The sequence below is a fragment of the Metopolophium dirhodum genome, chromosome 7 (genome assembly GCF_019925205.1).
Source record: "Metopolophium dirhodum isolate CAU chromosome 7, ASM1992520v1, whole genome shotgun sequence".
In the NCBI taxonomy this organism is placed as follows: Eukaryota; Metazoa; Arthropoda; class Insecta; order Hemiptera; family Aphididae; genus Metopolophium; species Metopolophium dirhodum.
Window position 1 is genome coordinate 28,218,048 of NC_083566.1, and position 26,790 is coordinate 28,244,837.

Sequence of the window (26,790 nt, forward strand, 5' to 3'; positions counted from 1 at the left end):
TTGTATATTTTATGATTTATTTATATTGCTATTATATTAATTTATTTTACAACTACCTATGTATATTGTATATTACCCACGGCGTTCACGGCTACTTAAAAGTATAACAAAAATATTGTGAAAATGATATGGTTAATAAATAATTTAAGAAATATACTCATGTCAGGAAATTCTCAAAAATAATATTTTGAAAAAAGTTATTACGTCCTAAATTAATTTACTAAAAAAAAATTGATATTTAAAAAATTATAAAAAAAAAAATATTTAACTTAGATAAATTTTTTTACTATCAAAATTGTTCTTATAATCAGATTTACAAATTGGCTATTTTGAATTTTTCCAAAAAAATTTAAATCAAATTTAAAAGTTTTATTTTAATTGTTACAAAATAAAAATCATTTTTTTATATTATATGTATAATTTATAGTCACTCGCGCTAAGTGTCTATAAATTATATACACAAACAAAATTTGAAAATATTGATTAGAACAAAAGTTATTTCATCTGTCAGGTCTTCATATTACAAGACGTGTTACAAGTGTTACAACCTGTATAAAACCGAGATTGGTACGCGGTTATGATTTTAATATTATTATTTTACGTTCAAAGTACAAAAGCTCTCGTTCTACTTTTAACAATTTCAGGGAAAGAGGGTGGGGGTCCCAGACCCATGGAAACCCACAGTTAGGGTCTAGGGGTTAAGTATGAATTAAACCAAGTCTTATCATCTGTTTTCGTGTATAAATAATACATTTATTGGGGGAAAAAATGTCAATGGGTGAGTGTTTAAACACTGCTACGCCATCACTGGACTCTACCATACTAAATAATATTAATGTTTTTTAATTTTAGTAAATTCACATAGTAACATAATATTTTTAGCTATATTTTTAATAATTAAAAACTTCAGTTGACTCATTTGACTTTTCAGAAAAAATGTTATCATAAAAATATAACTCAATCGCGGGTTTGAATCCAAAAGGTTCTATGTGTAAATTTGAAATTTTTCAGAAAAGCCAATTTAAATGTGTTTATATATTTTTCAGCTTATAATTATTTGATTTGGACGTATAAGTTATCAAAACCTTTTAAATTAAATCAGAATTTGAATTATCTCAACAGTTATTGAGAAGAAATTTGGTAATCAAAAAATAATATAATATTTACATAGAACCTTTTGGATCCAAACCCGCGCAATATCTCTGTGCGATTGTGTAGTTCTTTTTAAATTATCTTCAAGTATATTATTTTCACTGCAATCCCCTTCATTAAGAATTGGTAAGATATTTAAAGTACTTTGTACATTTATAACTGGCAATGGAGTAATCCTTGATTTATTTACGTTGGTCAATGCCTGCAACAACAAATGATCACCTGCATAATGGTCAGACACACGAGGAACTTTGTATGCGTTTTTACCTAAAAGAAAAATTGTATCATACATAAATTCAAAATAAACTAAAAAAAAAATTACTGGTTCTGTGTAAAAATTACTGTTTTCCTTAATTTTATTTTTATTTTTCCCGGTTATTTTGAAAAGTACTAGGAATTTATTACTTTCTCCAAAAGTATCAACTAGATATTTTACCTTACAGCTTATAACCAGAAAACACTTTAAAAGTTGAAAATCGAAGTATTTTTACTGCTCCTAAAGGTTAGGTTACCTCGTTATCTCGTTGCAAATGTTAATACATTCATCACTACGTTCCTCTCGGAATCTAAATTGCAGTATATTAAATTTTTTCTTTATATATATATATATATATATATATTTCCAAAGGAAAGACAAAGGAACGAATTCTTTTTTTTTTTAGGAACAAGGAACGGAACGAATTCCTTTTAAAAAAAAGAACGAGGAACGGAACGAATTCCTTTTTATAAGTACTTGCCAAACACTGATAACAGCAAATAGAGTACTTATAGGTATAGACTATATAGTTGTATAAGAGTATACGTTTAGTTTTTAAAACTTACATACAGTCCTTAAAAGGTTTCAGCTTATATAAAATATAATTAGGTAGTGTTTATATTCAGTATGATATTTTTCATTTTTTTATATGAAATTGCCTCTTAGTAATAATAGCCAATAGGTACCTATTTAAAATTAAATATTCCAGTTTACCAGGTTGATTTAATATCTAAGTTGTAGGTATCTACTATCTACATCAAGGGTATCTAGAATACCGATAAGTCGATTTAAATTGATTTTGAATTAAGTGTTTGTAAATTGTAATGTTAATTAGAGAATTAAAGAAATTAATTTTTTTATTTTTCTAAAATAGTAAAATTAAAAGGTTCGTCATTACAAGATACCTAAGTGCCTAGTGAAAATTACTGTATATAGTTGTAATGATTTTATTTGAACACTAAAATAAATAAGTAAATATCAGTTTTTATAATAATATTAAAACTATATGTTTCTGTCTATTGCAACATTTTTAAATGTAGGTATTTTGATATGTGTAATTTGAATAATTTGCATTTGGTGTCCTTAGTATAAATATATAATATATACTATTAATTGTAATAATACAAATATTTTATAATTAAAGGTATTATTGTGTATATTATAGTATTATTAAATAATTTAATGATACCTAGTAGTCAGTACTTATATGTATTTACTATTTTTCAACATTACTACTACATAGCTATACTTCCGGATATAACTAATTAGGTATACAATGTTTATTTCGTTTCTTACGGTTATAATAAAATGACAACATTCTATCATATACCTACTATCTTATTTGGTAGGTATTAATATTATACTATATTATTATAATATACTATTGTGGGTGTTGGTGTATTCATCCCTCGTACTAAATATTACTATGATGTTTATAATATATATTATATCTATACACTATTATTCGTTTTGTGTCATGGTAATAAGACACGATATATCTGTAAATATTGAAATACCTAGTTATTGCCTTTCAAAACTATATTAGTTATTTCCCGTGGCTTCGTTCGCATATCAGTAGTTTTGTCATGATTAGTGATCAGACTTTGGTGGCCGAGGGGGCACAACAAATTTTTAAATTGTAAAACCAATTTTTTTTAGACATGAAAATACATTCATTTTTTATGTTACAAAATTCACAATGGTAGGAATATTTTTTAATTATGATCAAAAAGTATAATTATTGTCAAAACAATAAAAATACTTTTTTCCCATCCATTATACAAGGTAAACAACATACAAATTGTAAAACTATTAACTAATTAATAATAAATGTTTTGAGTTTCTGACAAAATTTAAATTATTTTAACAAGTCGTAAAATATCTAAAAACGTTTTTGAAATGTTAATCGGTAATTTGATATTTTCAGTCGATACAACCAGATGATGAACATAATATTATATGATATTTACTAATTAATAAATGCGTAACTAAAAAAATTACAATTAATTAAAATCTATTTTAGGTACTGCAGGGTACACACCGCATGACTTTTTTTTATCCTGGCATGATTTTGTTGGGGGCACAGTCTGCCGGGGGGGGGGGGGGGCAGTGCCATACGCCTATGTTAGTGATCACGAGTATGTAAGGTAAAAACAAAGTATCCTATGTCCTTTAAATTGGCTTTAGCCGTGCAAACGTAACAGACATTATAGTTATACAGGTTCATTCGCACTTAATATAATAATATTATGAGATATTCATCATTATTATGTGTCATTAATCATGATTCCTCCCTGTACCTATATTGGATAAGTGTTTTTCACTAAACAATTAATAATTATTACTATAATTATACCTAGGTACCGAAACAGTTTTAAAAAAAGCGGTTTGCATAGTGAATGCGCGCGCCGGAGCAGTTTGATACACGCGATCGGGCGCGGTGCCGTGGCGGATGGAAGTAAACAAAAACGACGGCGCGTTCGAAAATCTTCGGGGATCGTACACGTTGCCCGCGTAAAAGCGCATTCGTACGTTGCCGGCGCGCGTGCGACTACCGTCGTTGTGTCGGGTTATCCGCGATTACATGTTTGTTTTTCCAATACTATTGTGTTTATTCGTTGTGTGGTTCGAAATTCATCTTCTTCCCGACTTTTAACATTCATTAACATGTTGTCAGTCAAGATATTGTGTTGATTATTTTACATCAGCTGCTCACCCAATGGATATTAGATCGACGTATTCACTTACGGTAAGGAAAAATAAACGTATTTTAAAAAAAAAAAATTTTCCAGTCCGGCATTCTGTATAGCATGAATTAAGTTAACTTAATTACATATTTTATATACTATATATAATTTATATTTTATGTTTTTTTTCTACGATACACCATTTGCTTAAAACTTTACAACAATACAATATAATAATATACCTACATAAAATAATTATAATTAAATGGATTGGCTTTCTTTTGAAGCATTCCTATTGTGTTTAAAGTATAGAGAGATCATTCATAACAATAAAATAAATAAAATTGACTATTTTGTAAGTACACAAGTGTTTTTTATTTAACGGCTAATAAATAATTTAGAAATTCGTTAGGAAAATATAACTTTTTGGTAATCCAAATTAAATATACTTTATTAGAAACGTTTTGACATGTGCATTTTATTCTTACAGAATATAGTTAATTAATGTTATTTTATACACATTGTGTATAATAATCATAATTTGTTAATTCTAAATATTCAGTATTCGTATGACCGAATATTATTTTGAATTTATTTTATTCTTAATTATTTATGATATTTGAATAAAAATTAGTTATTTCCTTACATATTAAATTGTAAGATAGATATTGCTTGCGTAAATGCTCAACAACTAACAATTTCATCATATGTTTATTTACCTACGCCATATTATTATGTTATTAGGTACTAGTTATATCTGCATGTTCTTGATATTATAGGTACAATCATTGATTATAATATAATCAATGGTATAAGTTATACCACAGATAAGATGCATTATAGATTATACATTGTAAAATAGGATTCTTATCCGTTATAAAAAAATAATAATAATAATAGATACCTGCCAAGTAGTATTAATTAACAATCCCGTATTCATTTTAAATCTGAGATTTAGTAAAATAGTATTAGGTACCTATAGGTGCTGATTTTAAACTATTCATCAGTGTGGCAGTGTTGGGGGGAATTATTATAGAAATTACTTAGTATTAATAGGTCATTAAATTACATTATTCGTTATTTGGAGATAAAATACTGAAGTTCCTATTCACTATAGTTACTAAAAAAAAAAATGTATGTGATTATTTTATTTTTTTTAAAGAATGGAACTTCTTTACTTTTCAGTAACAAATAAAAAAAAATAAGGGAATTTATCTAATTTTTTATCACTTGTTAATCGAAAACCAACGAAAGTATAAATAGTGTACACTTATAACTGCGTAAGTATAATTTAAGCAAAAACAAAATTATTTAGAGAAGAGTTAATTAAATAAAGTACATCGCAAAATGGAAATAAATATGTTATTCAAATCATCGAAAGTTGAACTGTGACGTGTTATAATTTAAAACAATAATAACTGTACCCATTATTGACATTATTATTTTTTTTCAATTAATTACATTTTTTTTTTACATTATCGATACCTACTCGAAGCGGTAACGCCTTTATTTTCTAGTAATTACTTATTAGTTATTATTAATAATTTCCATTACATTTATACTATCAAATTTTGCTACCTATATACATTATATAATAAAAACATAAGAGCGGCGTGATTAATTTAAAGGGGGGCGGGGCATAAGGGTTAACCTAACCTAACCTATGCCCTATCATGTTTTGGGACGACGACATATATTCTAAAAATGTAACTAAAAAAATATACTGTGAGTGAGGGGGCTAAACCAAATTCCGGGGGGGCTTAGTCCTCTAGCCCCCCATTCTACAACTATATTAATAAGGTATTATAATATGAGTGGGGCTAAGTAAAATCATAATTGCATATAATCTTTAATGTTGTTGAACAGTTGTAGATAGTTTAAAGTTGTCGTAAGACGTTAGGGGCGGGAGAGGGTGGCTAATTATTTACAAAGACCAACAATATAATTTTGTATTACATTCATTTTTTTTCTTATATTGAAACAGATACTTATAATAATATTATTTTATTAAATGTGATTAATTAATGAAGATGTATTTATTTGTTTGTATTATATTTTACAATAATTTTTGCTATAATACGAGATTTAAAATCTATATTATTTAAAAGTATTAAAGTGTAGAACAATTATTATAAGTAGGTACCTATATTATCTTAATATTATAATGGTTATATTGCATTATTGCCTTATTATTTTCAGGCTTTCAGCACATTTTCCATCAATAAAACAACTGTTTTTCAATATTGGGGAATAGGGTTGGGCAGATATGTTTAAACGATTTTAAGTCTACCTATGAATTTCTCAGCCGTATTGATACGCTTCTTTGCGGAAAAGCTTCGTTAAAATGTGTGGGCATGTCCGTATGTAGCCGAACCGATTGACAGTGTTATTGCCACTAGGTATTGTAATAGCTTATATACATAATACATTTCGATAACTGCAGCTTTCGATATATATTATCTTATATCTTTTAATTTAATGTCATTTTTATTTTATTTTAAGTATTAATAACACAATATTTTGTTATAAAACGTAGGTATAATAATATAACTATCAATATTCAATTGATAATCAACAATCTTAATACAAATTATTATATAAGATACAAAAATATTTATAAAGAGGCTTAGTCTATTTCCACTAATGAATTTATGGGTATGATATGTAAAATATTTGTATAACAATTCCTTACTCTCTCGTAGGAGGGAAGTAAAGACCCTCCCCAAATGGTCAAATACAATTATGCCTATAGTATTTATTGTATAATAATAAAAATATAATACAATTTTATTTTTAACTTAAATAAATAATATCTAAATTCTAAATTACTTTTAAATAAACATAATTTAATTTGATGTATATTTTGGAGAGAGGTATTATATTATTATATACGTAAGCTAGGTATTGTATATCCACCTATTTCATCTTTTATTGTTTTTCTTTTGTTTTTGTTGTTTATATGTTTTTTAATTTCATATAAGAATATTAGAAGTCATCATAAAATCACGTACGGGGGACGGAGTGGCCGACCCGAGTTCGATTCCTCGGCCATGGGCGGGCATTTTTTTTCGGACAAGTCACGGTCTCCGGAGAACAAGTTCCGCCATCCCCCACCCGGGCATGGCAGATACCTACGGGTGCCCACTTGAAAATCTGCCAAAAAAAACTACACACACGTGTTTACAAACAAACAGTATCCTCCTCTACAAATAAAACAAACAAACAGCTAATGGCCATAGTTGCCGGGCTTAATGATCAAAAAAAAAAAATCACGTACTGACTGATATTTTGATTAAATTGTTTTTTACTCTATATTTCATTCTTTAAAATGTCTTGAACATTGGGTATTACATTTTTAAATTTTATCTAATTATTAAATAGAAACTAGATGTGTAATCAAATATAGGAGTGTGTAGGATAGCCGCTACTGAGTGCGGGACTGATAAAAATTATGGTGGTTTTCTTCACTATTTTTAAACAGTAGTTGGTAGTTTTTACATACTTAATAACACTTTGAAAATATACATATTGAAAAAATTACATTTGTAATGTGCCATCCAAAATCAAATCCGACTTAGATCATGCAATTTCACAATGTTTCACCAAAAAAAAAAATCTTTTGTTTAAGATGAAAAATTATACTAATTAGTAATTATCAAAAAAGTTTTCTAAGTTAACAGTAATTAAAAAGTTGCTATGGTAAGTTCTTTAAACATATTTATTGTATCGAGTCTTTGATTTAAAATGTTAAATTCAATTTTATAATACCTACCTTTTTAATAAATTATATACAATATACATAAATATTAATTAGTATTCACTGTAGAGAGTACATATTATATAAGTTAAATTCGTTTTTTTTAACTGAAGAGTGTTCAGTGGGACTAAAAATAAATTATTGATATATTGGGAGAAATAATGCGAGTTAAAGAGCAAAGTATTTCATGGGAGCATGTAATGTAAAATAAAAAAAATACAGCTTAAGCAAAACTAATGTGTTTAATTCAGTTTAAGTGGTTGATAATTATAAAAAATGTATATAATGTAACAAGATTAGTGTAGGTACCTAAATTCAAAAATATATTGGAAAAGTTACTAATTACTAAATACAGTTAAATCGATACTTTTAAGTATCAAACATCAATAGCTAAAAAAAGTATTATATAAGTATTATTATATTTGGTTTATGCACTATCGTCGCATAAAGTTAATAATAATTACTAAAAATAGTAGGTAAATAATTGGTTTGGAATTTTTAGGGGACGCTCTTAGTATTTAAAAAGTTCATACGCAAATTGTATAACTGTGTAAATGTTTGATTTTTATGATTTTTAAACGTTTCAAGATTAATTACAAAATATTGGCTTAGCCTTAACCAATGTAAGACTTGTAAATTCCCATTATATTATCAGAAATAGAATCAAATAATTGGCGCAATTAACATATATATTATAAAGTATTAATATACAATATATTACATAGTATAGGTATAAGGTAGGTAATACGTCTGTCATCATATTATATCAATATTTTAATAATTAATTTTATTTTTCATGCAATTATATCAATTACGATCATTATAATTAGTTGTAGTCAATTAAATATGTGAGTAAAATTATCGTAAAAGAAATTAAATGGAAGTATGTAAAGTAGTACATATTTTATTAAAATGTTCAAACATAGTTATTCATATTAATTGTTTAAGTTAAATTGTAATATACATTTATTTTTTAAAGTGAGATTCTTTATCTCCTTGAATAAACTTGATTTTTGGTGTACGGATAAATGTAAATATAAATATAAATTAAATAGAGATGACATAGTTTAAAATTTGTAATGGATTACAATTACCTATAATACCTATGAGTAATACAATGTTTATTTTATAAGATTCTTTAATTCTTATGTTTATTGCGTAATATTTGTTTTCTTTCTCAGACCCACCCGTTGCATGGATAAGCTTTCAATTAAAATCGTTTTATTTGATTTTTGATCAGTTATCTTAGAGTAAAATTACCTATTAAAAAAAATTATAGAAGATAATAGTTTTGAGGGTTTGACATGTCGGTTTTATATTTTATTATTATTTGGCTACGTATTCAAATTTAAAAATAAAAATAATATTTTGTAAATGTATATGATGTTTAAATTGTTTTGAGTAAATATTTAGACAAACCGATATGTCTACTCTCAAAAATATTATTCTCTATCATTTTTATAATGGGCGATTTTACTCTAAGATTACTCAATATCATAAACAATTATTTTGCTTAAATTCGTTTTGTCTATATTGCACAAGGGCCAGAGAGAGAAAACAAACAGTGCACTGACATCTTCTTAAATTTACTGACAGTTAAACTGTTTATACCTACTTGTATTGATAAAGTTATTCAAAATTATGTGTGTTAAACATTTTTAATGCAATTTTATTTGTATTATAAATTTAAATAAATTTAAAATTTACTTATTTTTACATTAATCCTATCATTTTGAAGGCCTATACCAAACTTTAAGTCTTCACAAATCAATATATATATCTTATATTTTCTAAGGCTTGAAACCGATTGAAAAAATTTTATTTTCGATTTTGTATACCAGTTTTTAATTTTTCCGATTTTGGTTTCTGAATGCACCAACTAGATACACTTTCCCATCGAACAAGATACTGTTGAAGAAAATCGAAGTAGTTTTACTGCCCCTAACCGTGATAACAGACACAAAAAAACATACATCATTGTAAAATCAATACATTCATCGTTCCACTGAGAATTAAAAAAAAAAACACATCATTGTAAAATCATTAATCAATACATTCATCACTCCGTTCAGAATCTAAAATATTTTCGATAAAATATCATCATGTTTTACTGTCGAAATTTTAGTTATGTTGTACCCCTGTCTTAATGTTTCCAAGTTTTAAATTATTTTGCCAATATTCTTGACTATTGAAATTTTGGTTGTGCAAACGAAACTGACTATGTTAAATTGTGATGATTATTGATTACCATCAACTAATCTTTAGCTGATGATCAGTGATCAACAAGATTATTGTATTTGACAAATTAATTTGCCTGGGAAATGTATGTACATATTATTGCATTATGTCTTAGAAATAATATTTTTGAACATTGTGGAAATCGATAAAATAATCGGTAGTATACACTTACAAACTTACTGAACAATTATAATGTACAACTATCGATAAATGAATTAATAATCTATAGGTATACTAAGGGAGGCAATTTGATGAGTAGACAGTTTGGGTGTACTTAAATTGCTTCCGAAAACACTCGAAGGCAATTCGAGTGAAAAAAGGTCATTTCCAATATTTGGGGGTCAATTCAAGGGTCACCCATTATATAACATATATATTATATTATTATATATTATACAGTAAACAGCAAACTCTCGATTATTCGTATATATATATTATATTATATATTTGTGAAAATATAAATGTAAATGTTATAATATTATAATATATTACAATTAAATGAATGTTTGCACAACGTGTACCTATTTATCTAATTTTCTTTCAATACTATTTAATATTACATAATATATATATTTTTTAGTAATATAATAATAGCATTTTTGTTTCAATATATTATATTTTGCGTATTAACCGCGGAATTATCGCTTATCCGTGGTTGCCGTGCTACTTAATCTGCGGAAAATCGAGAGTTTACTAAAGCTAAAGAGTTTGTATGTTTGAACGTGCTAATCTCAGAAACAACTGTACTGATTTCAAATAAAGTTATATCAATAGATTCCTTGAGACTAGGAGGATGCTTCAAGCTTATAATTTCAACGTCTATAGGTGCTATATATATGGGACCCAATTCCAGGGGCGGATTGGCGATTTTTTTCAGCCCGGGAAATATGAATAAAACCGGCCCTGCACCGCAAATGTAACCCCTCCTCCCAAAAAATGGTCATAATTTTACTCAAATTTAAAAATTTGTTTAGTTTCACCCCTAAATTAGTAAAGTATGTAATAGATACCTATGGCTAGTTTATAGGCTCAAATATTACTCGACCAATGTTGATGAAAGTTTCAAAGATTGTTCTTAGAGATATCAAGAAAGTTTAGGTAATGGTTTGAACTACGTTTGAAATTATACCAGGACACCAGGTGCTATATTTAAACAAACACAGGCGGATTGCCCATCATCTCGATCGAATAAGTTCCCAAAGTGAGGTACACTGATGCCGATTTTCATGTGAATTGAGGTACACCGATATAGTGCTGTATTTTATGTTTGTTCATTTTTTCTCGGAATTGGAGGTAATAATTCATTTTATAACAATCCATACTAAAAGAATTGTTTTATTTACAGATTTTAAATTTGTTTATATTATTGCAGTAGTTTTGTCCTCGAAGTCTTAATCAACAACTATGTTTAGACACTTGTATTATGATTTTTATAAATGCACTAAACATTTAGCTTAAACATTAATTATTATTTTATGAGTTATGACATATTATATGTCTTGTTTATTAACATACTAATATTAATACCCTTACAGTATTTTAAAATTTTAACCAATAAAATAAAATAAAAGTTGTTAATAAAGTATCAATCTATATTCTATATCTTCAGGATATTTATCATAAAACTAGTTAGTAAATCACATTATGCTAAATAATTTTAATATCCAAGATTTTATAAATTATAAGTTATAACTCATATAAAGTTAAAACATTTGCATACACCGGGGGGGGGGGGGGGTGCCGGGTGCCTACCTAGACACCTCCTTACATTTTGTAATTAGGGCACTAAAAGTTTAGCCCCTGAGCCAAGAGCTCGTATTTTACTTGTTGTTATATACTATATAAAAATATTATTTTTCCTAAAATATGTCATAAAAGAATGAATAGTAAATTATTCCATGTTATTATGAATATTGTAGGCCTAAAGTACAACATTTTATAATTGCATGGAAAAATCATCTTTTATAATAGAAGAAGTACCAATGTACCAAAAATTGTACCATCAAATCTAGTATTTACTGAAAAAAATAATGGCAATTTAGATTTAGTAATAATTAAATTCAATTATTTAAGTACCTGCCTAGTTAGGTGTCTGTCATTATACATTTTTTATTATAAATTGTTATTATTATTATTATTATTATATATTATATAAAAATTAATAATAAATTAAATGAATACCTAAAAATTCACAATAGTTGTCTCGTTAGGAATGGGTCCAAAAATTCTGCAGTCACCACCGGGTTTTTAATTTATATTAACTAATTAGATTATTATAAATGTATAATCACATGCCTATGGCTAAAAAGTACGCTTATTTTTTTATTCGTAAAATCATAAATTTATAACGATCTAATTAATTAATATAATTACATAAATTACACATTTTATAGACATACCTTATTATTAATTATAGATTATAGTAAACTTTTCATTGTTATTTTAGATCTTGAAAAAAACATTAAACAGTAATAAGATAGGTAGTATGTATTGAGAACAACAGTATCAAGTATATATATTGGTATCTATATTATTTTTTTCTTAATTCATGAGTCACAATGATTCACAATAAATCATCAACTGTACTGAAATGCTTTCATATCTTGGTGACGAGTTCACAATATTTCAGTTTTTTTTTTTTTATGACATCATAATCTTTCTAATAATCTATAAAAGTAATGATTTCAAAACTACTAAAAAGTTTTTTAAAATGTATGTTGATATCATTCTTTAGTTTCTTTCATGAAATGTTGTTGTCGTAGAATTATAGTCAAGTTGTTGCATAAATCCCTGCATTACCTTTGCCGTGATCGATGAATGCAGAGGCGTGACAAAAAATAGTATGTGTGGCTCGTGTGGGAAGGCAATTTCAGTCTTGGGCAAAATGCGGCCCTCGCTCACGATTGAAATCGCTCACCTCCCGCCCTTGACACACAATATAGGTACTATTTCAATTCGAACCAGTAGTTATTGAGATTAGTGCGTTAAAACAAACTCTTCAGCTTTATAATATTAGTATAGATTTTATCATTATATTAAATTATTGTACCTATTTAGTATTTAGTATATATAGTTTGAATTAGATATTTACCTACATAATATTGTATATCATATACATTATTATCCTTATTAGCTGTGCACTGCGCGTGTTGCTATAAGAACATCCATTTAAAATTTAATTTGAATATAACTCTTGGATAATTTTCTTGCACGTGCACTGATCCACTGATAACTTTTGTTATTCTGTACGATATTTAGGAAAATATTTAGAAACAATATTTGTCTGTTGTTAAATTAATTTTACATTAGTTTATTGGCAAAATGATACATTGTTTGGATTTATCGATTGCCATTTTCCCGTTCCCATTATCCGACAATTTATTGTTTTGCGATACATTCAGCGGATGCATCATATTGTGATTGTACACGCATATTGCCATATTGGTTTAGTAATTTTATTTACGTGTCTTAATATTACACGTTTGATGTGAATTGAATGTTCGGTTTTAATTTGTTGCACGAAAACAATGTAGGTAGAACATTCCGAAAAACGATAAACGTGGGCCATTTCACAAAAAAAAACCAAGCATACAACAGTAAAGTAGTTTTCTTAGGCTATATCAGATAGGGAAAGAAGAATTAATTTTTTATGTATAAATATAGACAAATGAGACAATTACATCCAATCATAATAACAATTTTATTATCTGTAACCAATGGCAACTATTTAAATACAAAAAATAATTTTTATTTGTGTGAGCCGCAACAAAATTCATGTGTCAGCCAGTGTTTGGCAAGTCCTTATAAAAAGGAATTCGTTTCGTTCCTCGTTCCTTAAAAAAAAGAATTCGTTCCTCTGTCGTTCCTTTGGAAAATAAACGAGTTCCTTTTTTAGTTCCATATAAAATAAAAATTCTTATTTAATCACTTAAGTTTTTTTTTCATATATATACATACTTCTTTCGTTTTTAATTATAATATATTATAACTACAAGTAGGTACATATTTTAAAATTCTATTTTGAGATTTTCTTCAAAATTAAATTGTTGGCTAACGTATGTCGATTGTCTTAACGTCGATACTCGATAACGATCACTAATTAGCAATATGCATTATACACATTAAAAAAATTCATCTTAATTTCAATTATTTACATAATTATCTGTGTAAATTATTGGAACTAGAAAGGAACGAACAATTTTGTTATTTTACCTTGAAAAAAAGAACTAGTTCATTTTCTCGTTCTTTTTTTATAAAAAGGAATTCGTTCATCGTGCCCTTCTTTAAAAAGGAATTCATTCCAGGAATCCGTTCCTTTTGGAACTCGTTCCTTCCAAACACTGGTATGAGCCACTCTATAGTGACCTATATGAGTTGAAATACGATGCTACAAACCCTCACCGAGTCTCAAGGAATCTATTGACATCATTTTTATTGAAAACAGTTCTGTAGTTTTTGAGTAGAGCCAGTAGAAGACGAACAAACAAACATTCATTTTTATATATTAGATGAGATTGTAAATTATGAATTTTAGACCTTGGGCCTATTAGCGTGTGTTTAAAATTATATTTTTAGAGATAATAGAATTTTGATATAGGTAATATATTAAAAATGTATACCAACGCTACAAAGAACTATGATTGTTTTCGGGTTTTAGTCGTTCTTATAATAATATTCGATGTCTTAGCAAGATTTCTGGACAAACGATGAGGTTAATTAAATTATATCATTATTATCCCATTTCTAGATCCCATTTTACTCGGATTACGTGAGTATTAAGCCTAATGATTTCCCCTAAAATATGCACATCGTCATTATAAACTAAATTAATATTTTGAGTTTAATTATTTTAGTTATAATCTGTGCGAGTCTTTTTGATAGTAAAATGCTTATGCGCTGTATACATATAAAATACCTTATACCACAACATTACAACTTTACAAATCGTCATAATTTGAATCAATATACTTGCACGAAACGCCTAATGACTAATATAATATTATCGTAACTTAAGACTTGTCAATCAATATTTTGATTTTTAATCTTAACCTTTTGTTTTCTGAGAAATTAGATATTTAAATCCTGTTTAAAGAAAATATTTTATATTATATAATATAAATAATTTAATATCATGGTTAGATCTTATATTAAACGATGGTGTTCCACAAGACAGTATTTTATCCCCTATTCTATACTCAGTTCAGGTTAAGATTGAACCACGTCGCGCAAGCAGACTGAGCCGCCGAACAGTACCTGACACCATGCGATGGCTATGCGTTCTGTGATTGGCCGATAGTCATCACCGGCCGTCGTCGATCGTCGGCGTCGGTGCTGGCCGCCGTGCATACGCTCCTACCGGTGTCTGGAATGCGTGAAAAAAATGTGTTTTGGTCGAGCGAGCGGTTCAATCTTAATCTGAACAGAGTATATAATATAACAATTATGTTTCAGACCAACCAGCCACACTTAATACGTCAGTAGCTGACTATGCTGAAGACAAAGCAATAATTTCCATCAGCAATGATCTCTCACTGCCTCTACATAATATCTGCAAAATAACCTTGTCCATATGGAAAACTGGTTTACCAAATCGAGTTTTAAAGTTAATCAAAGAAAATGTATAATATATAATACACTACCTTCACCCTCAGACAGGATCCGTGTCCTAATGTTTCTCTACATGGTACTCCCATTCTTTGCTCTCCTATACTGTTAAATATCTTAGTTTAACACTCGATCAAATACTTACTTGGGTCCACCCTATAAGAACTAAAATACTAGCTCTAAATAATTACCTATGCATGCTAACAACTGTATTATACAATAATAAATATACCTCCACGGGCATCTAACTTATAATATGGACATACGGTCTGCAGTTATGGGGTAATGCAAAAAAATCAAACATTAACAAAATTCAAGCATTTCAAAACATTGCTCTAAGAAAGTTAACAAATGCACCTCCCTACGTCTCAATTTTTTCCCTACATTTAGACCTAAAACTAAAAAAATAAATAATGAATCTAAAAGTTTCTATAAAAGATTCCACAACCACTTAAGTACTCGAATCCTCTTATCAATAATTTGGCCTCCACTGCCATACCTGGTAATTATCCAAGATCTTGCACTTTAGGCGCTTTAGTGGTGTCGTGATTTGTTATATAATACAAAATATACAAGTTCCATAAAAATAAAAATGTCTTAAAACTTATGAATATTGTAATTATTGGTTAGGTTAAGTTAAATTTTATATTATTTATTTATTTATTTTTTTTTATTGCACTTAAGCCCGGTGACTATGGCCATTAGCTGTTGTAGTGGATTATGAATTATGGTTGGTAAGGTTGGTATGGTAAGGTGTTGTAACAATTTCTAAGGTAGGCAAGCAAACACGTGTACCTATGTGTGGCAAGGTTTTTACTACTTCGAACCCAGGTGGTCGCCCATCCGGGAGCTAGTAGCAGCGGGTGCTACTTACTTTCAGTCGCATTCCGCGACTGGTAGCAGCCAACGCACCGCACCAAGCCACTAAATTCTATATTATATATATTGTATATTGTATATATAATTCTATATTAGTATTAAATTACATAATTTATTATTTGAGTAAATATAAATTTGAGCAATAATAATAATTGTACACCTATTACAATGAATCTACATGATGTTTGTACGCAATAAAGTATGCATTAATTAGGCACTTGACGTTTACACATATATATGTATTTTGCAATTAAAAAAGTAAATATATTTACATATTTTGTTTGATTTCGTTATACTCTTAAATGAGTTAATTTTTCTAAATAATGTGTGATGTTAACCGACTAAGATTTTTGTACTTAATCATGGTTTTTTATCAATTTGATACTAGGTACTTAAATAATCTTCAACTTTGATATTTTACTCATTACATCCATTGCATATTTTCATAGTCAATACCAATTTGTAAAAAAATATGAGACGTATAAAACGGCTTACGCAATACAAATTCATCATTAGAAAAGAGTAAGTTCTTAGAAAACGTGCGTAATTTTACGTATAAAGTAATGATTGGAAGATATATAATATTATGATGTACCTCAATACGCGCAGTTCGTTTTTAGGATAGCCTCAGAGTCATAACCTCATGCACTATTCGTTTTATTATAGTATTATAGTATTTTATAATATAAGTCAACACCAAAACGAGTAACGACTCAAAGAGAAAATACGTGATTTGTTCATAGTAGATTATTTTTTCCAAAGTTTTCAAATTTATATCAAACCCTTTTTACGCGACTACCTGTGGAGTGCGCGTTATAAATTGTGTACATATATAGGAACACGTCATCTGTAGGGTCGGGTTTGTTATCTTAGTTTTCTGCAAGTTTTCAATTGATTATTTTATATTGATACTTACGTGAAAGGGTTTTTATTTTTTATGGTATAATAATATCTATAGTTTTATTAAATCTATATTAAATGTATAAAGTATCACTGGTTTAGCAAATTCTCGTGGACCCTGCAGAAATGTCTCAATAATGTTATGATAAAAAGAAAAAATATAAATTTAATAGTATATTATAATTTATTGGTAATATAGTAGGTTAGGTTAGGTAATAATAAAATAGGTAATACAAATAATATATGGTTCACTCAAGATATTATAAAATGTTTTTTTGTAAATTAATTTCATTAAGTAATTTATTTATTTATTTATTTATTTTTAACATTTATTAAAAGATATACAATCTGCAATATTATTTACAATGAGCATATTAGCGGAATTTACAATGACTGTGACAGCGTGAGGGGAGTAGCTACGTGAAGTCGACGTGAAGTTTTTAAGTAATTTATTTACAATTGAATTACCCGTAATAGATACAATTATTAAATATAGGTATAGTAGGTAGGACAGGTAAGTAGTGTTTATTATTTTAATATTATACCTATTTAAATATGATATTTCATACAATTAAACAACATTTAAAACGTTTTAATAAATTCATCTAGTACATTTTACCTTTATTGAATATTGAATATTGATCGTACACAATATGAACTGCTAAGGCCAATAGTTTAAACATATTTTATTTATTTATTATTTTTTTTAAAGAAATAAAACCTCGGAAACTGTTGCAATTATATGGTCTGACAGTGGTTTAAATTATTACTTTATTACTTATTACTAGCTGACCCCGTGCACTTCGTTGACCGTTAAAAATGCCTACTCTGTGTGATTCAAACTTTGATAATTGAAAGCTTCAAGCTATCATTGCTTAGGCTCTACGTGGATCAGCCAGTCAGTCGATCAGGACACGTTTGATTATATTATATTGTAGCTAGGAAGCCCAGCGTTGCCCGTGAGACTGTCTTGTGATTATGGCATTATGCTAGTAGTATATTATCAGATAAAAGACAGATTAGATTGCGGACACCGTAGGGTGCGTACGTAAATGTAGAATTTAACTCTAAAGTATCAAAGTTTTATCAAGTTTATCGTTTTTACATAATCCAACAGATGACACCACCGGTTTATTCCTATTTTACCCCTATTTCCACCCCCTTCAAGTTTTATTTTTGCAACAAAAAATAGCCTATGCAAATAAACAAACGCTGTCTCTTTATATAATAAAGTAAGATTACATTGTATACTTATTATAAATTATAATACCTTCTTAAACTATAAAATTTTTTAAATAGATAATTGAATTATCATTATGAATAGGGTTTGGATATTGATAATATTGATTGGACTGTTGTTGGATAGTCTCCCGTGTAGATTATTGAATTATTCTACTAAACATATTTTTATAAAATGTCTAAATACATTAAATTAATTTTTTTAGTATACATAATAATATAATATTATGTACAATGTAATAGATTACTTAATTGTAGTATTATCCGGTGTGGTATCTTTGAGAAAGGGAATGAAGTAGCTCGGTCTATCTGGGCCCTATAGCTATATATAATTTGGGTGAATGCTGTACTTTAATCTTGCTGCTTCGTATGGTACCTAGTAAACTATTTTATCTGAATTTTAGGGAATATGTAATCAAATATATTTTGAAATATACCCAAATATTTTGAGTAGTAACTTTTGGGGTCACTAAACGTTAACACATTATTATGCATAAACAACCGAAAACTCGTTTGTATATACATCAAGAACCCATCAAATGACATATACTTTGACATTATTACTAGGAACAGAATATTAGTATGATACAAGAATGATGGTATATGGCTATTTATATACCTACTTTATATTTTAATTAAGTTAGTGCTTTAATACTGTAAACACGAATTTGTTTGCAATGTGTTTATATAACATAAACCGTTACAAACTTTTTCAATTTATCACAATAAATTCTGTAAAAGTTAGATATACTACTAAGTACTAGTCGTAATTATATTATTTTCCTATAAAAGTAAAATATTATAAATTTTAAATTATTAATGATTATTTTGCAATTGTTTGTTTTCTTCATATTAAATTAATTAAACGAATTTATTATACATTATATTTTATAGATTGTGTTTGTATTGATGAATGTTTAAACCTTAACATCTATATACTGTTAAGTGTGAATAAATCTGCTCACTGTTAATGAAATGGCCCAGATCCGTTATAAAAGATTTTGAAACTTCCCAAAACCACCCTAACCTTTTAATCAATAACCTGGCATTCGATAATTCACCAGAAAATTTCACTGTCAGTTGAAACGGAAGTGGTGAATGGACCATTTGTCATAAATAAATACAGTCAATATAAGTTCTATTAATGGGTGGTTTTCTTCGTTTATTAAGCTACTCATATTTATTAATATATTTTTGAACAGTTTATTTTTATCTCAATTTTTGTTTAATGTTTATTGAGTCTATTGTACAATAATGATTTGGGTCAACTGAATTTAAGATAGACCACTTATAAGACCAAAAAAATCATTGGTTTGGTGTATTGAAACGGTTTGGTTGATCTTATTTTTATTTTAACAAACCAAACATTTTAATTTTATAACACAAAACTAAAACATGTATGTACATTTATTTACAATACTGTTATTTTTTTTTCATTTGAGCAAAGGTTTCAATAATTTTGTCAAAATTAAATTTTTTTAGCCGTACAATTTTCAATACATAATATTACCAAGTTGGACAATCTGTCTGTAGCTATTGTAGACCAGAAGTAGATTTTTAATAATTTCAGTCTATTAAAAATTCCTACAGCCTATAACTTACCAATGAACACGACTCATTGGTAAGTTATAGGCGATACTGCGATAGTGTTTAATAAATTGTACACAAAGTAGAAAAATTTGGGTAGCTTGAAACTTGAAATCAAGTCATTATAAATCATATATTTTTAAACATAATTGGTAGAAATATCCACACGATCCTTATTTAAGTGATAATAAACAGAGATAAATCTATATGTGTAAAATCCAAATACCACTTAATCGCTCACTCGCTCATTGCTACATTTCAAAAACTACAAACGTACGAATCTGGTAATTTGGAAAAGTTTTTGATATTGATAAATTTAGGAAATGGTTTGAACAAGGAGAATAAACGATACTATCTTAATAATTCTTAAATCGTAAAATACTAATATTATTATACAAATTTATTTTAAAAAATAGTAGATCATAAAACTTTTTTATAATCTTATAATTTATAAGATACCTACATACTAAGAATTAAGATGGACTGTATAAGGACATATGGGGGGGGGGGGCGATAACCTCCCATCAAATACGTGCCTGATAAATGGTTGCCATTGGTGACTCGGGCGTTCAGGTACAGGTATATTAATCAAATTGTCGCGCTTATGGTCTGGAATAAAGAAATTACGTACATATATTTGGATATAAGATGTACGTAATTTCTTTCGTCGCCCAGGTGCGTGAAAACTTTATCGGCCACGACTCAGGTTTGTTATCTCGCTGCCGCGTCATCCATAATAATTATAACAAATAGTATAAGTTACAACAATGCATTTTTAAATATGTGTAATAATAATAACACGTGCGTATAAGAGATAAAAATTAATTTTTAATTTGTATAATGATTATGTATTTAAAAAAAAGTGTACCTATAATACAATGATAGGTACACAAATTAGGTAATTTATATATTTTGTTTAATCCGGACTTTCATTAATTCGGACAACCTAGAGCCCCAATTAGTCCGAATTAATGAGGTTCTGCTGTAATAACAATAATAATTTTACAAACAAAATTAAAATTAAGATGAAGACTTAATTTTTCATAACATTTTCCTCAAAAAATACCTATGGTAGGTACTTATAATGATGGTACATTTTTTATTCCAAGAACCGTCGAATTATTAGATTATTGACGTGATATATTTATAATAACTATAAATTATAAATTATTATTATTTGGGTGGCAGCGATATAACAAACCTGAGTGGCGAGGCGATACATTTTTCACATGATTGGTCAGGGATATAAAAAGTCGGTAGGTACCGAAAATAATTAACATTGATCATTTTAAAATCTAATCAGGTGACAGGTTTATTGTTGTATAATTTTTTTACATTCGTATAAAATATAATAGCATTTGGAAACCCTTTTTTTGAAATATATTTTTAATGACCAAGTATAAAATACAAAATCACTGATGATCGTAGTTATTTCAAGGTTATTAATTGTTTTAAAAATATTTGATATGTTAAAAACGGGGCCCCTTAGTTGCGTCCTGTAAAAAGGTATACACGAATTGCGTCCCAGTATATTGGTTAGATAGGTAGTAGAATTTTTATTTCGTTTACAGGGATTCTTCGTGGTTATTAACTATAAGGGAGTTTGGGCTCTGATATTATGACCTATTTTTTGACTGACGTTTTGATTTATATTATTAATCATTATTATTATTATTGACCAACATTTTGATATTGATTTTATTATATTATGGATTATATTGATTTTGATTAGATTTAAGTGATTCAACGTTTATAAATTTTTTTTATTACATTTGATAAACACATTTTTGATTATATTTATTATTTGTATTTTGTTAGTTGTCTAAGAACCCCTGATTAAAATACACGAATTGCGTCCTGGATTTTTCAGTACACAATTATTCGTGTATACCCTTTTTACGGGACGCAACTCATGTGCTCCCCTATTTATTTCAACCCCATCCTGATCAGAATGGAGTTGAAATAAATAGTATACCTACTAATGCACTTATTACTTAATATACTTGAAAAATGAAAATCGTAGTGTGATCGTGAAATAACTAATCGTTTTGTGAAAATTTGTTTTTTTATTTAAAGATACCCTCAAGTGCAGTAGCCAGTGAGATTGATACACCGTTACAAATTCACATATGACATATTACATGATACACCTACATAACTTACCTATTAATGATAATATATAATTTGTTGAGTAAATTATCAACGACAACGACAGGAAAATATTATAGACATTTCCTGAGCAATTTAAGATTGTCCCAAGGGTTTGGGTAATGTTATAAAAGTGTAAATATACTAAATATGATATTTTCTTTATACGACAATACGACACTCACAATTAATCCTTATAATTTATAAACTATAATAGCCGTGTGTCAGTTTAATTCGATTGTTCACTATTAACCCTCAAAAGTCAGTCAAAAGAACATTTATTTAATCAATTGGCCAAAATTGAATTAATTTAAATTAATCAATGCTCTTTTGCACAACTAAGCGACATCGACAGTGTATTTCCTCGATTTGGAATATTATAAAAAAATGAAATAAAATAACAATTTTCCTTCCTCGGTCAAAATTTTCACATGCTATAAATTAATTTTAGATAGCGTTTTGACGTTTACTAATTATACATAAAAAAGAAACCAATTGAATTATTCAACGAAAACATATATTTGTGCTAAATTAATACAATTTACAGTTGGTACCTATAATTATTTCAAATATTTTTGTATATACAGGATAATATATGATAATATACCTCTAACAATTTAATAATGTGTAAGTGATACAAATTATTATTTGAACATTTCATTTTACTTCGAAATTGTTGTACAATTATTTCATACATTTTATACATATCATTGGTACATCTTCGACAGAGTATCGAGATAATTAAAAAAAATATTGTTGTGGATTGTACCTATATAGTCTATATAGTATATTCTATATTATAGCAGCATCTACAATGGCACAACAACAATTATTGTTTAGAACTATACGTGCAGCACAATAATCGCCTGAAGAATTTTTTAGTACGTTTCCAAAATGAACGGCTCTTATAGGTTTGACCTCCGTGTTCGTGGTTACCACCTTGTCCGTTATTGTATCCTGCAGTTTCACATAGATGCCTGGAATCGCTACATTGAGTTCGGTCAGGGTTTTCAACTCCATCGGTACTAATTGTGGCAGACGGCACTTGGATTGCCGTTTCGAGTGTCATAAACATAATGTTTGGCATGGAAAAATAGACTTTGGTATGTCGACTTGCAGTGTAATAGCTCGCACGACTCTTGGCCACGTTCAAATCCATGTCGTTCAGTGTAATTATTGAAGATATGATAAAGGATCGGCTCCTAGGTTTGACCGTGTTCGTGGTTACCACTTGGTCCTTTATTGCAGCAACCGTATCCTGCAGATCCACACAAGTGACCGGCACCACCACATTGAGATCGGGTAGGGATTTCGACTTAGTTGGGACTGTCATGGCGGACGAAGCTTGAATTTTCGTTTCGGCAGTTTTAGGTATCATTAGCATTATATTTGGCATCAAAAAGTACGGCCTAGTTAATGCGTGGGCACGTCCCTTGTTCGAATTCATGTGATTTATTGTAATTGAAGACATCATAGTACGAAAGTTATATTAAATTATAGTTGATTCGTTACACAGAAAAAAACTCGAGATTAAAGACGAATAAATCATAGTTTAATACTAGCTCACCATTCCCTTGGATACGAGATTGATACGGAGCGTCTGTTCGTGACGTCCCGTGTCGTAAATACCAATGCGTTGTGTATTGTTATGATTCGTTTATTATATAACCAATAAGTAATGTTTACAATGATCGGGGCAAGTTATCCCGGGCCGCGCGGCAGGCTTAAGGAAGCGGCCGCGGCGGGCGGGTTCGGGCCTGAAGAGGCGCGAGCAAAACAATAGTCGGGACTTGCCTATACGTTTCGTAGAAGTAATACAATAATAGGGGAGAGTAGAAACCGTCCGTGCACGGACTCGAGCAAGTCGTGTGGGTTCGGTTCTTCCTCGCGGCGAAACTCGAATAAGCTCGCCGTAGGGGGGAACGAAGTACTACTTGTCGGCTTGCTGAATAGTCGATTGGCCAAGTTACGTCGCGAAGTCGGTTCCCGGCGTGTCTTGGTATTCGTCCAACGGTGTGACTGGACTCGATTGAACGGGTGGACTGTCAGTAATGGATCGCCGGAGTATAATTATATTATACGCTGCCGTCGGTGGGTCAATCAGGTCCTGGTGTGGCGGCTATCCGTTGTCGTCGATCGCTGGATGTACACGGTAGGCTTGGCGTCGTCGGTCCGTGAAGTGGCGCTTATTAGCCAGGTATGCCGGGTACTGTTGAGTCTCGGCGGTATCGGGCGATCACGTTAGATCGGTGCGTTCAGGGTGCGTCGTCGTGGACTGGTTAGGTCGGATCAGCTTCGCCGGTGTCGTTCAGGTCGGTGTTGCTGCTGCGTTGATAGTCTTCGGGTCTTCAGGTCTTCGGGTCTTCTATAGTGCTTGTTGACTTGTAGAAGATATGTTGAAGACTGGTGTGGTGGATGATTTGACCTTTGCTTTGCTTTGCTTTGCTTTGGGAGGGGTGGCTATGCCGTTTACTATTCCAGGCTTGTGCCTCTACTAGTGGATGGATTTTGGGGTTGATTGGTAGGTTCAGTTATGTTAGTCAGTCCAATTTAATGGGTATGGTTTGAGTAAACGTTTGGTGGTTGGAGGGGAGTGGGTTTTACCTAAGAGGCGGATATGATCGTATTCGGAAAAAGAGTTTTTGTAGAACATTGTTTTTGATTGAGAGCAAATGGAATTTTGAATAGATTTGAAGTTGGCTGATTTTAAAAGGGCCGAGTTTCTAACGATAGTGGGCATACCGGTTATCGTGCGTATGCCGATGTTTTGGACGGATTCAATACGTCTCCAATGGGAGGGGCCGATAAAGGGTGCCCAGGAAGAGCCAGCATATGTAAGTATAGGGGTCACGTAGAGTTTAAGTATGTTAAGTTTTGTTTTCAGCGGAACGGGACTGGTACGGTTAAGTAAGGGGTAAAGCATACCACGGACGCGGGTAGCTTTTTTGGTTACGTCTTGAATGTGTTGGTTGAATGTAAGTTTACGTCCAATCGTGACGCCTAAGTATTTGGCCTGTTTTGACCAGTTAACGGGTTGGTTATCGATGGTTAGAGGTGGAATGTGGGTTGTATTAGAACGCCCGAAGAGGACGCCTACTGTTTTGGTCGGGTTTATTTTGATTCGCCACCTGTGGAACCAGTTGGACGCGAGGTTGAGTTGGTGTTGTAGTTGTATGGTTGCACGTTTGGGGTTTTTGTTACTAGTGAAGAACATCGTGTCGTCAGCGAAGAGTGAGAGGTTGGCTTTAGGAGTCGTTGGAATGTCGTTAATGTACGTCAAGTATAGCGTCGGTGAGAGACAGGAGCCCTGAGGGACTCCTGCGAGTACGTGTCTGGTAGTAGAGAAGGAGTGTTCGATTTTAGTGGTAAAAGTACGGTCGGTGAGAAAGGATTGGATGATTTTTACGATTTCTAACGAGATGTTGAGTTTGGAGAGTTTGTAGAGTAGGCCTTCGTGCCAGACGCGGTCGAAGGCTTTCTCCACGTCGAGGAAGACGGAAGCAGTGTTTAAGTCGTTGTTAAAGTTTTCGCTCAGTTGGTGGGTGAGTTTGGTCAGTTGTAGTGTGGTCGAGTGTTCGGGTCTGAAGGCGAACTGTTCGGGACGGATTTTGTTTTTGAGTTTGTCTTGTAGGTGGGTGAGGATGAGTCGTTCGTAAATTTTGGACAGGGAGGAGAGGAGGGCGATTGGTCTATAGTTTTCGGGTTGTTTATGGTCTTTGCCAGGTTTGGGAATGGAGATGATGACTGCTTTTTTCCAGGCAAGGGGAAAGTAGCAGATTCTGAAGGCGCTGTTGATGATCCGAGTAAGGGACAGTATAATGTTGTTTGGTAGGAATTTAAGAGCCGTGTTGGTGATGAGGTCGTCACCTGGGGCTTTCTTTTTGCGAAGGTTGCGAATTATGTCTTGTATCTGGCCGGGAGTGGTAAAGAGGTTAGATCGGGTGATGTCAAGGCCTTGTAGGTACTGGGAGTGAGCGGTTACGTCTGGTAAGTCGGGGCCGGGGTTTGTTTGAAATTGACGTTCGAGCGAGTCGGCTATCAGCTCTGCTCGTTCGTTGGCCGGAAAAACTAGGCCGTCGGGGCCGGTTAGTGGGTGAGATGCTGGACGTTTGTGTAAGAGACATTTGTTGAGTTTGTATATTGAACCGTCTTGGTGGTCTAGTGAGTTAAGAAAGATGTCCCATTGGTCAGTGTTGTGCGTTGCGAGTAAGGTACGTATGAGAGATATTTTGGCGTTTAGTTGTCGTTTAATTGTCGGGTCGCGGTTTATTTGCCATTCGCGGCGTATACGGTTTTTGTCTTGTATTTCCAGTTTAATGTAGTCTGGTACTACAGTGGACGGG

General features: G+C 30.2%; 1 protein-coding gene across 1 annotated transcript in view; it reads left to right on the forward strand.

The window, feature by feature from the left end:
- Window positions 1–3,886: 3,886 nt before the first annotated feature.
- LOC132949210 (orexin receptor type 2-like) overlaps window positions 3,887–26,790 on the forward strand; it is a 177,501-nt gene continuing 154,597 nt past the window's right edge. Inside the window, exon 1 of the mRNA XM_061019974.1 lies at window positions 3,887–4,157. Coding sequence (XP_060875957.1) covers window positions 4,128–4,157 — 30 coding nt within the window. The 5' untranslated portion in view covers window positions 3,887–4,127. The remainder of the gene's footprint in view (window positions 4,158–26,790) is intronic.